At 42.0% G+C, this 12054-nt stretch overlaps 1 protein-coding gene across 1 annotated transcript in view; it reads left to right on the top strand.

The window, feature by feature from the left end:
• The window catches only part of LOC122809518, a 440105-nt gene that overhangs the window by 361663 nt on the left and 66388 nt on the right, over positions 1 to 12054 (top strand). The window contains exon 7 of the mRNA XM_044081085.1: positions 770 to 846. Within this exon, the coding sequence (XP_043937020.1) occupies positions 770 to 846 (77 nt within the window). The remainder of the gene's footprint in view (positions 1 to 769; positions 847 to 12054) is intronic.

Raw genomic sequence — 12054 nt, forward strand, 5'->3', positions numbered from 1 at the left:
TTTATGGCCTGCACTTCCATTGTCCTGTATAGTTACTACCTTATAGGTACACACTGAACGTCTCAGTTTGTTGTATTAACACCTCACAGCACTCCTTATAAGACAATTCCCTTACAGTCCTTTGTATAACAAGTGGTGATATGTCGTTTGATAATATGGCTTTTTGGACTATACAACTCTTGGCTTTTGGCACTTTTTTCATCTTACCTAAGCATAACATGATCTCGGTATAATATGCATCCATTTATTTGCTAATTGCCTAAACTAAATTGTTCAAAACAGCTGAACCTTTTCACTGAATGTTATGTAGCACCAGTTAGAAATGGAAGGTGGGGGTGTAGACCTGGTATACCCATCTGAGGATGAGATAAGCAGGTACAGATATGGATAGGGTCTGGCTGTAGAAAAGGGTAAAGTTAAAATATGCTATTTATTGTTCTGCCATATAATTACAGCTTCATAAGATTAATTTCCTTCTTCCAATAGACCTCCCCTCAGGGAACATATAGTGAGATCAACATTTTAGTATCTATACCACATGAATTGACAACCTTAATGTACAGATTATTTAATATATGCTTCCGTCATTGTAGCAGCTGTCCTAATGCTGTTTGTAGGGTGAATGATACTGTTTTATTAACAAACATGTACCATCTTACATAGTTATGGAAAGAAAGAGTATTCCATTAGAATGACTTAAACCAGCAAGCATTTGCTTACACCGAGTGCATATGGAAAGAATAATTTATGGTTTCTATTTTTTTTTCAGATCAGCTTCCAGCTTCAGTATCTTACTCAAGGCCAAGAAGCGGCAAAGTCAGTGAAGAAGATGCACAGAAATTCAATGTAAGACAAATAAGCACATAGTAAGGCATGCCTGTCTATTAGAGAGAATGTTAGGTTATTGTCCCTGCTTTGATAATAAGCACATAGTAAGGCATGCCTTTCTATTAGAGAGAATGTTAGGTTATTGTCCCTGCTTTGATAATAAGCATATAGTAATGCATGCCTATCTATTAGAGAGAATGTTAGGTTATTGTCCCTGCTTTGATAATAAGCACACAGTAAAGCATGCCTGTGTATTAGAGAGGATGTTAGGTTATTGTCCCTGCGTTGATAATAAGTATATAGCAAGTCATGCCTATCTATTAGAGAGAATGTTAGGTTATTGTCCCTGCTTTGATAATAAGCACATAATAAGGTATGCCTAACTATTGGAGAGGATGTTAGGTTATTGTCCCTGCGTTGATAATAAGCATATAGCAAGGCATGCCTATCTATTAGAGAGAATGTTAGGTTATTGTCCCTGCTTTGATAATAAGCACATAGCAAGGCATGCCTATCTATTAGAGAGAATGTTAGGTTATTGTCCCTGCTTTGATAATAAGCACATAGCAAGGCATGCCTATCTATTAGAGAGAATGTTAGGTTATTGTCCCTGCTTTGATAATAAGCACATAGTAATGCATGCCTAACTATTGGAGAGGACGTTAGGTTATTGTCCCTGCTTTGATAGTAAGCATATAGTAATGCATGCCTATCTATTAGAGAGAATGTTAGGTTATTGTCCCTGCTTTGATAATAAGCACATAGTAAGGTATGCCTAACTATTAGAGAGGATGTTAGGTTATTGTCCCTGCGTTGATAATAAGCACATAGCAAGGCATGCCTAACTATTAGAGAGAATGTTAGGTTATTGTCCCTGCTTTGATAATAAGCACATAGTAATGCATGCCTAACTATTAGAGAGGATGTTAGGTTATTGTCCCTGCTTTGATAATAAGCACATAGCAAGGCATGCCTAACTAATAGAGAGGATGTTAGGTTATTGTCCCTGCTTTGATAATAAGCACATAGTAAGACATGTCTGACTATTAGATAGGGTGTTAGATTATTGTCCCTGCTTTGATAATAAGCACATAGTAAAGCATGCCTACCTATTAAAGAGGATATTAGGTTATTGTCCCTGATTTGATAATAAGGACGTAGTAAGGCATGCCTAACTATTAGAGAAGATGTTAGGTTATCGGCTCTGAAACAAGTATATCATAGAAGACTGTTTAACTGTCCACTTACTAAAATATAGAATTCAAATAAAAAGCATCTGTGTAGTGATTACAAGTTGTAAATAGCTATAGAAACAGTCAAGAATTCCATGTTAATTTATTTGTTAACTAGGTGGAACTTTTTCAGACGTATGTCTGGTTAATTGTCTTGCACAGAATCAAATGGTAGGCAAACTTAGGCTGATGGAATCAGCCCTGGACTTCAGCATGAAACTTGTTAACAGATCATATTCTTAATCTACTGTGCTAACTGCAAGACTTGCCAAAAAAGAACAGGGGCACTTGAGTTAAGAATATGTCTGCTGTATTTGTGCCTATCTAAGAGTTTTGATAAATGGCTTAGGTTTCATCAAATGCAAGCCCCAACTAAATCTAGTGTCCATGGTTGGGGTTTTGTGTAGATGAGCCTGGAACTATCACATGTTGCAATCTTAAGCCAGGAAGTACCTTATGAGCCTGTGGTAATTCAGACCTTAGACCTGACAATGGTATCTAACCATTTAAGTTAGCTCTAGTAAGAGACTCCAATTAAGTGGAAAATTATTAGTCTGTGAAGTTTATTTGTTGAAACCTGTAACCGGTGTGGAATGTCTAGCTCAGCCCTCTTTCATTTTGTTTAACCAGTGACCAGCGCATCATATGCATGCTTATTGCTCAGAACTTTGGGATTAAGAGAGTAGAATGTAAAAAGTCCAAGATGGTGAAAAACTTTAGTTAAAATTAGATGTGCACTGCTCAGACAGAAGTGGTCCACAGAATGCATGTAAAATGATGTATGGGTGTGACACATTGTACATTAAGGGGACAGACAGAAGCACCTCTGTCTGACTCTCTAAGTAGCAGATATTTGAAGACCTGCATTGGCACTTCTTCATTTACCATTACTTATGGTCTTCATTCAGGATCAGGTTCTTCTCTGCTGACTGCATGGTGAAATAACTTATACACCCGACACTCAAAATTCATGCTCCTAACTAAATCTTATAGTAAAGTGAAGATATGCATAGCAGTGACCACTGAAAAACCCAACAGTGAGCTATGTTGGCATCAAATAAGATTGTCAACAAAGGGGAAAGCGGATACACAACAAAGAGTGGGCTCACTGTAAAAAAAAGTTTTTTGCATATGTGGTAGTATGCATTGTCTGTTGCGAGATTACTGAACAAAGTACCTCAAATCTGACTTACAGAAATACATGCACTAGGTATGAAATATTGAAAATATGGGTTAGTTCAAAGAAAGGAGATGTAAAGTATCAGTTGTTTGTTATCTGAGGAAATCAGGAAAGAAACTCAACAGGAAACATTTCTGCAGCATTCTTCATAGAGCCATAGACAAGTACTAGATAGTCAGTCTGTAGACCATTACAAGATTACCCAAAAACACTATTCAGAAGTTCCCTACAGGAAAAACAAGAGAGACTAGGGCAGAATTTGAGACGAGCCATCTAATTAATTATAGTTAGCGCCTGAAGGTCTCAAACTCACTTACCTGAGTTTTGGAGTCCAGCGCTGAACCACTACACCACGTTATCACATTCCAGTAAATTATCATTCTAATAAGCTGTCAGTAGCAGACAGTCACTGATGTCTGGCAAGAATTGTTTAATTTGTTGATGTTTATTATGTTTGCAGTTCATAGCTTATAGGTTCTTACTAATCTTACAGCTAATGAAACCATGGAGAAGTTCAGCCACATCACCGAGTACTGATGTGAGACTAAAATCTTATTGTGGTTTAGTATAATTCTTTTACTATGGCTAATGTCTTCTGTTTGTGTGTTGACATATATCGCACTAAGTTATTCTTGTAGCTATGTTTTGTTTGTCTTTTCTCAATTTATTATTGCATTATTTGTGACTAGGTGTGCTGGCTACTCTCCATGGTAGATATCCTATTCTGTATCACATTCAGTGTACCCCACCTCATGCTTGCTACAGTGCAGCAGGTTCTCGGTGATACCCTTCCATACACTGACTAGCAGGTTATATAGACCCTTCCGTACACTGAGTAGCAGGTTATCTAGACCCTTCCGTACACTGAGTAGCAGGTTATATAGCTGATAATAACATTTGGTTGGGAGGAGTTTTTTTTTTTCAGCCCTACCTACCTGACTTTCACCAGTGTATAACAAATCAGCACATATATAAGGACACTAACTAATGTCACTTGTTGTACAGCCTTTTCATCTACTGATTAAAAGGAATGTATTTATTTACTTAGTGATATTTCATTACCATGAATGTCCGATTGGGTAGGTGCCCATTTTCAGTGGAGGACAGTGGAGAAAGTATTACAAAAAATTTTTAAGAACAATAATTATACCAAATTAGTCATAATGTGAAAACATTGGTTAAGAATAGATACAACTTACATGACTATGATTTCATATTTAAATAAGATTTAGGCAGTTGACGAGAAATTAAATGTAAGTATAATTCAAACAGGAATTGCAATGTGAAGTAAGAAAAAAAGCTTCAAGGCAAGTACTGTCCCTGCTCAGCCAGGAGAGCTAGTAGAAAACTGCATCTTAGATGACACCAATGATAAAGAAGGCCTTAGCGTCCATAAAACATCCTGGGTGAAGTTTAAATCTTCATAGGTAAGTATAAGGCTAACTGCCCGTGTGGTCCATTTTAAGCCTAGCTAATTTGCCTTTCAAAGGTGAGAATCAAACCTTGTACCTTGTGACTGTAATGTAAACATCTTAACCATTATACCAAACCCCCAAACCCCCAAAGCCCAAAGCTGTCGTCCGGCTGAGTGTGGACAATACACCTTACTTTTAAAGCAGTGCAGGTATTTGTCAAATAAAACATGTCCTCTTTAAAACAATGTCAAGAATTTCTTGTATGTAATCTGAGGGGGATTCTGAAGACTGATACTGTAGCAAGGAGGTCAAAACCTAGTTGACCCAGTTCACTAAGAGTAAGTGACAATATTATTACAAATCCCAAATGTGGTGTAGAAACATCTGCAGAGGACTTCTCTTAAACTCCTCACACACAAGCATACCCAGGCATTGCAACACAGTTTGTCTTTGGTTTTATCATTAACTTATTTTCCCAGGGCATCCCTAACAGCATTAACCAGTAGCTCAAGGAATTTCCTGATTATAAGAATGTTGGCTTGGATGGCACTTGCCCTAAATTTATTAGAATCTGTAACCCATTCATTGACACCCTTTTTAAGGCGCATCATGTGTTTCCCTCATCTCCAGTATGTTACTGACCTCTGGAAAAATCTGCAGCTTTATTCTTAATGCTAACCACAGATCATGTTTACTGCCAGATTCCTTTTGACCAGCTGCCTTGCTGCCTCCTCTGGCCAGAGTTTTGGAGACAGCTGTATTCTCATAACTGCAAACCTATATTGCTGTTTGGCCATCATGCTTTATCTAAAGTGCCAACCAGTAAATAGTGCATGAGCTCAGAGAGCAGCCTGTTTGTGTTTTAAAAGATCGAGGTCCTTCCCATTTTCTAATTTTTGCAGCAGGGAAATGGAGAGTTGCTACTAAATTCATTCTCACTCTCATGGCAAGGTGAGAGGTTCCTACACCTTTCCCTGTAATTCTGTGCCATATCACCAAAGTCAGTGAATAAGTGCTCATTGTCCCTGTACTTTGAACACCAAGAATTTTAAGGTTATAGTAGCTCTTGTCTCTTTTATGGTTATAGTAGCTCTTGTCTCTAACAGTGCAGGAAACATTCCCTGCCCAAGCTTAGGTGTTCCCCTTTGTTGAGGTCACAGTCTGCATCACCTGTGGGTGTGGCTTCTAATCTGAATACCCCAATCCCACACAGTATTCTTTATAGGATGTTGGAGGTGGGTGATCCACTTTGAAGCCTTTGTATTCATTGCATTTACCCTGTTGAGTGAAAATATTCACCATCATCCTCTGTCACCACTTTTGGTTAGCATGCAAGCATGCATCTGGATCTTACTTCCCCGAGGCACTAGTATGATTTAGGTCTCAGTTATTTCATGGTCAACATACGTGTCAACTGTTTCTACTGATGGTGACCCTGTAGAGTGTATGATTATGGCCTAGTACTGCATAGCTAAACAGCTCCTTAAAGGAGTTCTGCACCTCTGGCTTCTTTGGCAAAATCTTCATCTCCTTGGGACTTGATTTTTATGGCTGATAGGGTAGCTTGCCTACTGTTTGAATTTGTTAGATCTGAAGTAGTTTACTTCATTTGGTCTTCAACTTGTGGGGTACGGATCCATATCGGATTTGAGCTGGCAACTTTACTAGCATCTGCTCCAAGCTCCTCCCCTTACCCATAATGCGCCTCCACTACCTTCTATCCCCATATCTCATTTGCCGCGAATAGCTTATGCATAGTGATCTCTTGAGCTCCATGTTTTCAAGTGGGTAAAAAACTTTTAAAATATTTCTTTTCTTTAAAAATCGTTAGGTAGTGATAGAATAGGTTCCCCTTTCACCTCCCCTCACTTGGCGTGTCAAGTTATAGTGTTTTAGGGTAGTTAGCTTAGTTTGAATAGTTCAGTGGATTTTTTATGCCCCCCCCCAGTGTTTCTGTGTGTGAGTGTGGTGAGTGGGTGTTCTCAGAGAGAAAGAAAATAACTTTTTATTTTAAAAAATTTTCTTTCTTCTGACAGTATGGCTGGCAAGCCTATTTTCAAAAGATGCACTGAGTGTGGCCATAAATTATCCCCTGCAGATGGCCACACACTGTGTGTTATGTGCTTGGGCATGGCCCATCTGACGTTTGACTGTTCTATATGTGCGGGGTTCAACCCTTGCGCTATTAAAGATAGGAAGGCCAAGTTGGCCCTGAAAGGCCCTCTTCCCCCTTCATAGACTGTTGCCTCGTCTTTCGGCTTCAGTCACAGCGGCTCCTGTGGCCACCTCTCCTTCTTCTCTTCCCCTGGCTTTTCCTCCCTCCCAGGCTGGGAGTCAACCTCCTGTACAAAAACCTGTGGAAGCGGAGCGGAAAAGGGGTAGAGAGAAGGAGTGAGAATCAAAGGCGAGGGAAAAGCACAAGAGGTCTCTGGACCTCCCTTCTCCTGTAAAAACCTTATGGATCCATGACTCCCCTCGGCTCCAATCTCCGTAGTTCTCCCCAGAGCCATTGGAGACATGCTCATCTTCTAGGGCCTCGGTGCCCCAACCCACAAGGTCGGAGTATGTGGCCTTGTCGAGATCCACCCGGTCGTTGTCTGAGGACGATATGGATAAAATAATGAGGAGGTTCATCTGTACTCAGATCCAGATGGGGGTCTTGCAAGCCCCCTCTCCCTCAGGAGGGGGAAGCTCACTTCCTTTTTCCAGCCAATATCGCCTTCTCCAATCCTTCCATCGGGTTCATAGTATTCGGATCCGAGGATGGCTTTAGTCAGGGGGTTGGCACCGATGGTACTTGCTTCCTCGATGCCGAAAGCTGCCTGGTGTGTTTCGGATCAGACCAGCTTGGATCTGAGCTGCTCTCGGAGCCGGAGCTTGGGTGCCGGATCCGAGGGGGTGGAACTTTTTTCATTGACTCTGCCTTTGTTAGGCCAAGTTCCCTCCCTCGGAACTCCATCCACTTCGGGCCCAACTCCGGTTCTCTCGTCGGACTCGGGGAAACCGGCCTCCTTATTGGTTTCTCAGGAGGTTTGCTGTCCTTTGGTGTTCGACGTGGTAGAAAAGGTCCTCTCCACTGGATCGAGACACCTGACTGCCCCCTCGGACTCCACCCAGACCCCCTCGACTCTTGCTATGGTCCCCATCATTTTACCAGAGGGACAGCCCATGCTCGAGGAGCCCCAGGTGGTTCCCCTAAGGAACAAGTGGCTTGCGAGTTACCCCTGGAGAGCCCCACCAGAGAGGTGCCTCGCAAGCATACATGCAAGAAGAGGCACTTGGACTCCCCGAGTTCCTCACTGAGGATACGGACTTGGATGATGGAGAAGCTTCCCCTAGGTCACCTCGTGAGGATGTCTCCTTTGGAGACATCATGGAAATCCTGCACCAATGGGTAGGTTGGTCTGCCCCAAAACCTTCTTCTGATGAGTCCGTGTTCCTGGAGGCTTTCGATACAGGCCCATCTACTTCCTGGGTGTCCCCTCCTACAGATCCTTTGGTGGATCTGGTCACCTCGCGGGCATGGAAAGAGCCAGATATCATGGAACCAATTCCAAAAAGAACTGACAAAATCTTAAATCCACTCATAGACAGACCAGCATGAACAAGGGCTCCCCCATAGGCAGTCTGGTGGTAGCAGCAGCCAAAAAGAAGGAACTTGCCCAGGAGAGTACCTCGGTTCACCCTCCTGACAGAGAGTCATGGATGATGGACTGCCTAGGGAAGCGGGTTTATGCTTCAGCTACCTTTTCAATTAGGGTGCTGAACTACCTGGCCCATGTCACCAGACTGCAACGTGACCTGGTAAAGGAGCTGGAGGAGTCACCCCCTAAGTCCATGTCACAGGAGGACAGGGCCTCGTTCTCCATGAGGATGGCCACTTTAAAAGCAGTCTCCAATATGTCCATGTGACTCGTTTCACATACTACCGAAGGAACAGCTAGGGTGCTGGGTCCAGCATGTCCATGAGGTGGAACGCCTGTCTCAGGTTATGTCAATTTTCGGAACCCTTCAAGGTGTCCTTTGCCAATGCCCGTTATGACAGCTGTATTCTCTTCAGTAAGACCATCACAGAGACATTAGTCCAGAGTGAGAAGGACGGGAAGATACTGTCTGCCATCGGGATCCACTTCTTGAACCCTCAAAGATCCTTTTCCCGGAACCAGATAGGCAAAAGAAGATGTGGTTCCAGAAGTCACAGTAATCCCAGGACACTCAGGGCTCTTCTTCCCCCAGAGGCAGAGGGAAGGGTCAGAGGAATTTTTGGTCTCGTGAACCTTTCTCAGCCAGACTCAGGCAGCAACCCTGAGAGGTGGCCCACTGCTCTACTCTGGAGGCAGTCGGGGGACGATTGTCCTTGCATCTCGCAGTATGGGAGTCCATAACATCAGACCGCTGAGTGCATCAGATCATATCCAGAGGATACTCTATCCCTATTGTTGGTTCCCAGAAATCTCGCAGACACCTCCCGAATGTACCACCCACGCAAAGGGAGACATCAGCACAGGAAATTTCCAGGCTGCTAGAAAAACAATCCATCAAAACCGTCCCCCCAGATCAGTCCGGATTGGGCTTCTACTCCAGGTTTTTTTGGTGCCAAAGAAAATGGGGAACTTAAGGCCCATTCTGGACCTTTTGTACCCTGAACCTGTCAGTTGCCAAAGAGAAGTTCTGGATGGTCACATTACAGTCCATCATGCCGTACCTGCAAGAGAGCCAGTGGATGTGCTCGTTAGACTTCCAGGATGCTTACCATCACATAAAAATGCACAGAAGCTCCAGGAGGTTCCTCCGCTTCTGGCTAGGAGTCGATCATTACCAATTTCAAGCCCTGCCCTTTGGTCTCACCACAGCCCCCAGGGTGTTTACCTGTCAAAAGATTTTTAATACTCTTAACATATACTGGAATAATCACGCAGCAAAAAAGGTAGGCCAAAAAAGAGTTTATTTAACATGCATGGAGATCTGCCACAAAAAGTTCTTGGTTGTCAGCAGTCTAATTTCTACACACTTTACATGGGTTTTTATACCCTCTTTCATGCATACTCAGCAGCTGGTTACTAGACAAGGAATTTCAGTCAAGGCTATAAATTCACTCAGTGGAGCCTTAGATGGTAAAAAAGTCAGACACAAGATAAGTTGGTGCCTACATCAAGGTAACATCTATGCACTCCTCCTTGGTCAGAGGTCAGTCCCAAGATAGGCCTGTGCCTGGACCAAAGTAGCATCTGTGCATTCCTTTCTGGTCAGCAAATTCCTTACAAGAAAAACAACTCATTTTAGCTTATTTCTTTGCACGCAATGCAGTTTCACATTTTAACCCTTCCTATACAGGATACAAAGATGTTGAACACAAAGATTCTTACTACATTTCCCCTCACAACACTTTGTATCCCCAGTAATACATTTTATTCATACAGGTTTTAACACAGTTCATTTCCTGTATATTCAGAATAATAAGCTTTAGTTGCATTGGCAGACAATACACTTGATATTATCATTCGGATGCAAGGAATGCAGCAACAACCCAACAGTAGGAATATAATGGCACCAATACATACAGCAATTAAGACATTCAAAAATACTGTTCCCCAATTTCCAAACCAATTCTGGAAAAAGTCAGTCAATGGATTCTGTCCTGGTTTTGTAAGTTCAGAAACTTGTTGTAAGATCTCCAAATGACTGTCTATATCGTGCTCATTGTCAGGAATGAAAGAACAACACTCCTCCTGGATAAGAGTGCAAGTACCTCCTTTCACGCTAGGGTGAAATCGAGCCATCCGATTCTGCAACACTACAGTCCTCATTGCAGTTAGCTCATCCGTCACCAACTCTAGTGCAGAAAAGTTGCATTGCTCAGAGTTTCTAACAGTTTTGACAGTTTTCTGAGCTCCCAAATAGATTTTACTGTCCCATAGGCTGGAAGAATACCAGCCCAAGAAATGACATCATCGCCCAAGTCCATGTGTGACAGTCCTTTGCTGCTACTGTGGGCCAAATTGTGATGATAGATCCAGGATGCATCAATATTACCTACGGATTAACAGGTTTATTCACAGCACGTACATTTCGTATTTTACCTTGGGGAAGAGTAAATGAATGTCTTATAGCTGGTGCCAAATAACCCAAAAAAACTGCCTGACCAATTCCTTGGTAACCATTTGTATGCTTTTTACCACAGACAAAATAACAGTCATTCACTTTAAGAGTGATATTTACTGGGATAGAATGATTTCCTTTGTCTTGTATCCCTTTAAACAAAAGATCATACACAGATAACATTTTTCAACAAAACTTGTGACATTAATAAGCCCTGTACTATTAATAAGCACTCTTATAGGCTTGAAACTTGTTGCACAGTGCCCATCTAATGTACAGTTATGAATTATGGTTACATTACATTGACTCCATCCAACCTTAATTTTTCCAGATCTCTGGAAACATACAGTTCCATTCTGACGACCCATGAGGGGTAATGCTATTTTGTCCTTACGGCTACCTCCAAGTCTCAAATAGTAAATTGGTCCATGTATCATTTGCCCCCAAAGGGACTGTACCTAACATCAGACCACCATGTACAGTCGGGATAGCTGTGCATATCCAACAATTTGAAACATTAAAAGACAAAGCATATGCATATTTAATAGCCTGATACGTGTTAAAAGGTGGATGCCAAGCTGTATTTTCATCTCTCTTTGTTTGGCTAGTTTCGTGTGAAAATAAAAATGGCCACAACAGAAAAACAACACTTACAATCACTAATAACAAAATTATTCTACAATGCCTTTGTGGGAAAGGCTGTCCCCTTCCGATATTTTCCTGCATTGCTACAACAGTCAGAAAAGTTCATACAAAAACAGGATTACTGCTAATCAGTGTTCCTCAGGGTACTCAAATTCTTTTCCAACTCAAATTTCCTGACAATCTTGCAATGTGTCAGGTGGATCCAAGATGTTCGCTCCTTTATTCGAACTGCTGTGGGTGTCGAAATCAAAACCTGGTATGGACCTTCCCACTTCGGAGAGGCCCACGTTTTCTTTTGACAATTTTAATCCACACCCACTCGCCAGCCTTCACTTCCAGGATCCTGTTGTTCTTCTGATCTGAAAAATAATCATTCGTTAGAGAAGTGTTAGTTTTGTCAGCATTTTCCTCATGTAATCTGCTATCTCTTCACCCCCTCACGTTCCGCAGGCAAAAGACCTTGCCACTGCGGACGTAATAAGGTCTCCCATATAGTAGTTCAAATGGTGTGACCCCTTTGAAGTGGGAGTGGTAATGCATGGACAGGAGTGCCAGAGGTAAGCAGTTTATCCAAGACTGATGTGTCTCGCCATGAGTTTACGTAACTTGCCTTTGAGAATGCCATTATGGCGTTCAACCAACCCTGCTGACTGTG

This window comes from Protopterus annectens, chromosome 1.part1 (genome assembly GCF_019279795.1).
Source record: "Protopterus annectens isolate FY-2018-M chromosome 1.part1, PAN1.0, whole genome shotgun sequence".
Classification (NCBI taxonomy): Eukaryota; Metazoa; Chordata; order Ceratodontiformes; family Protopteridae; genus Protopterus; species Protopterus annectens.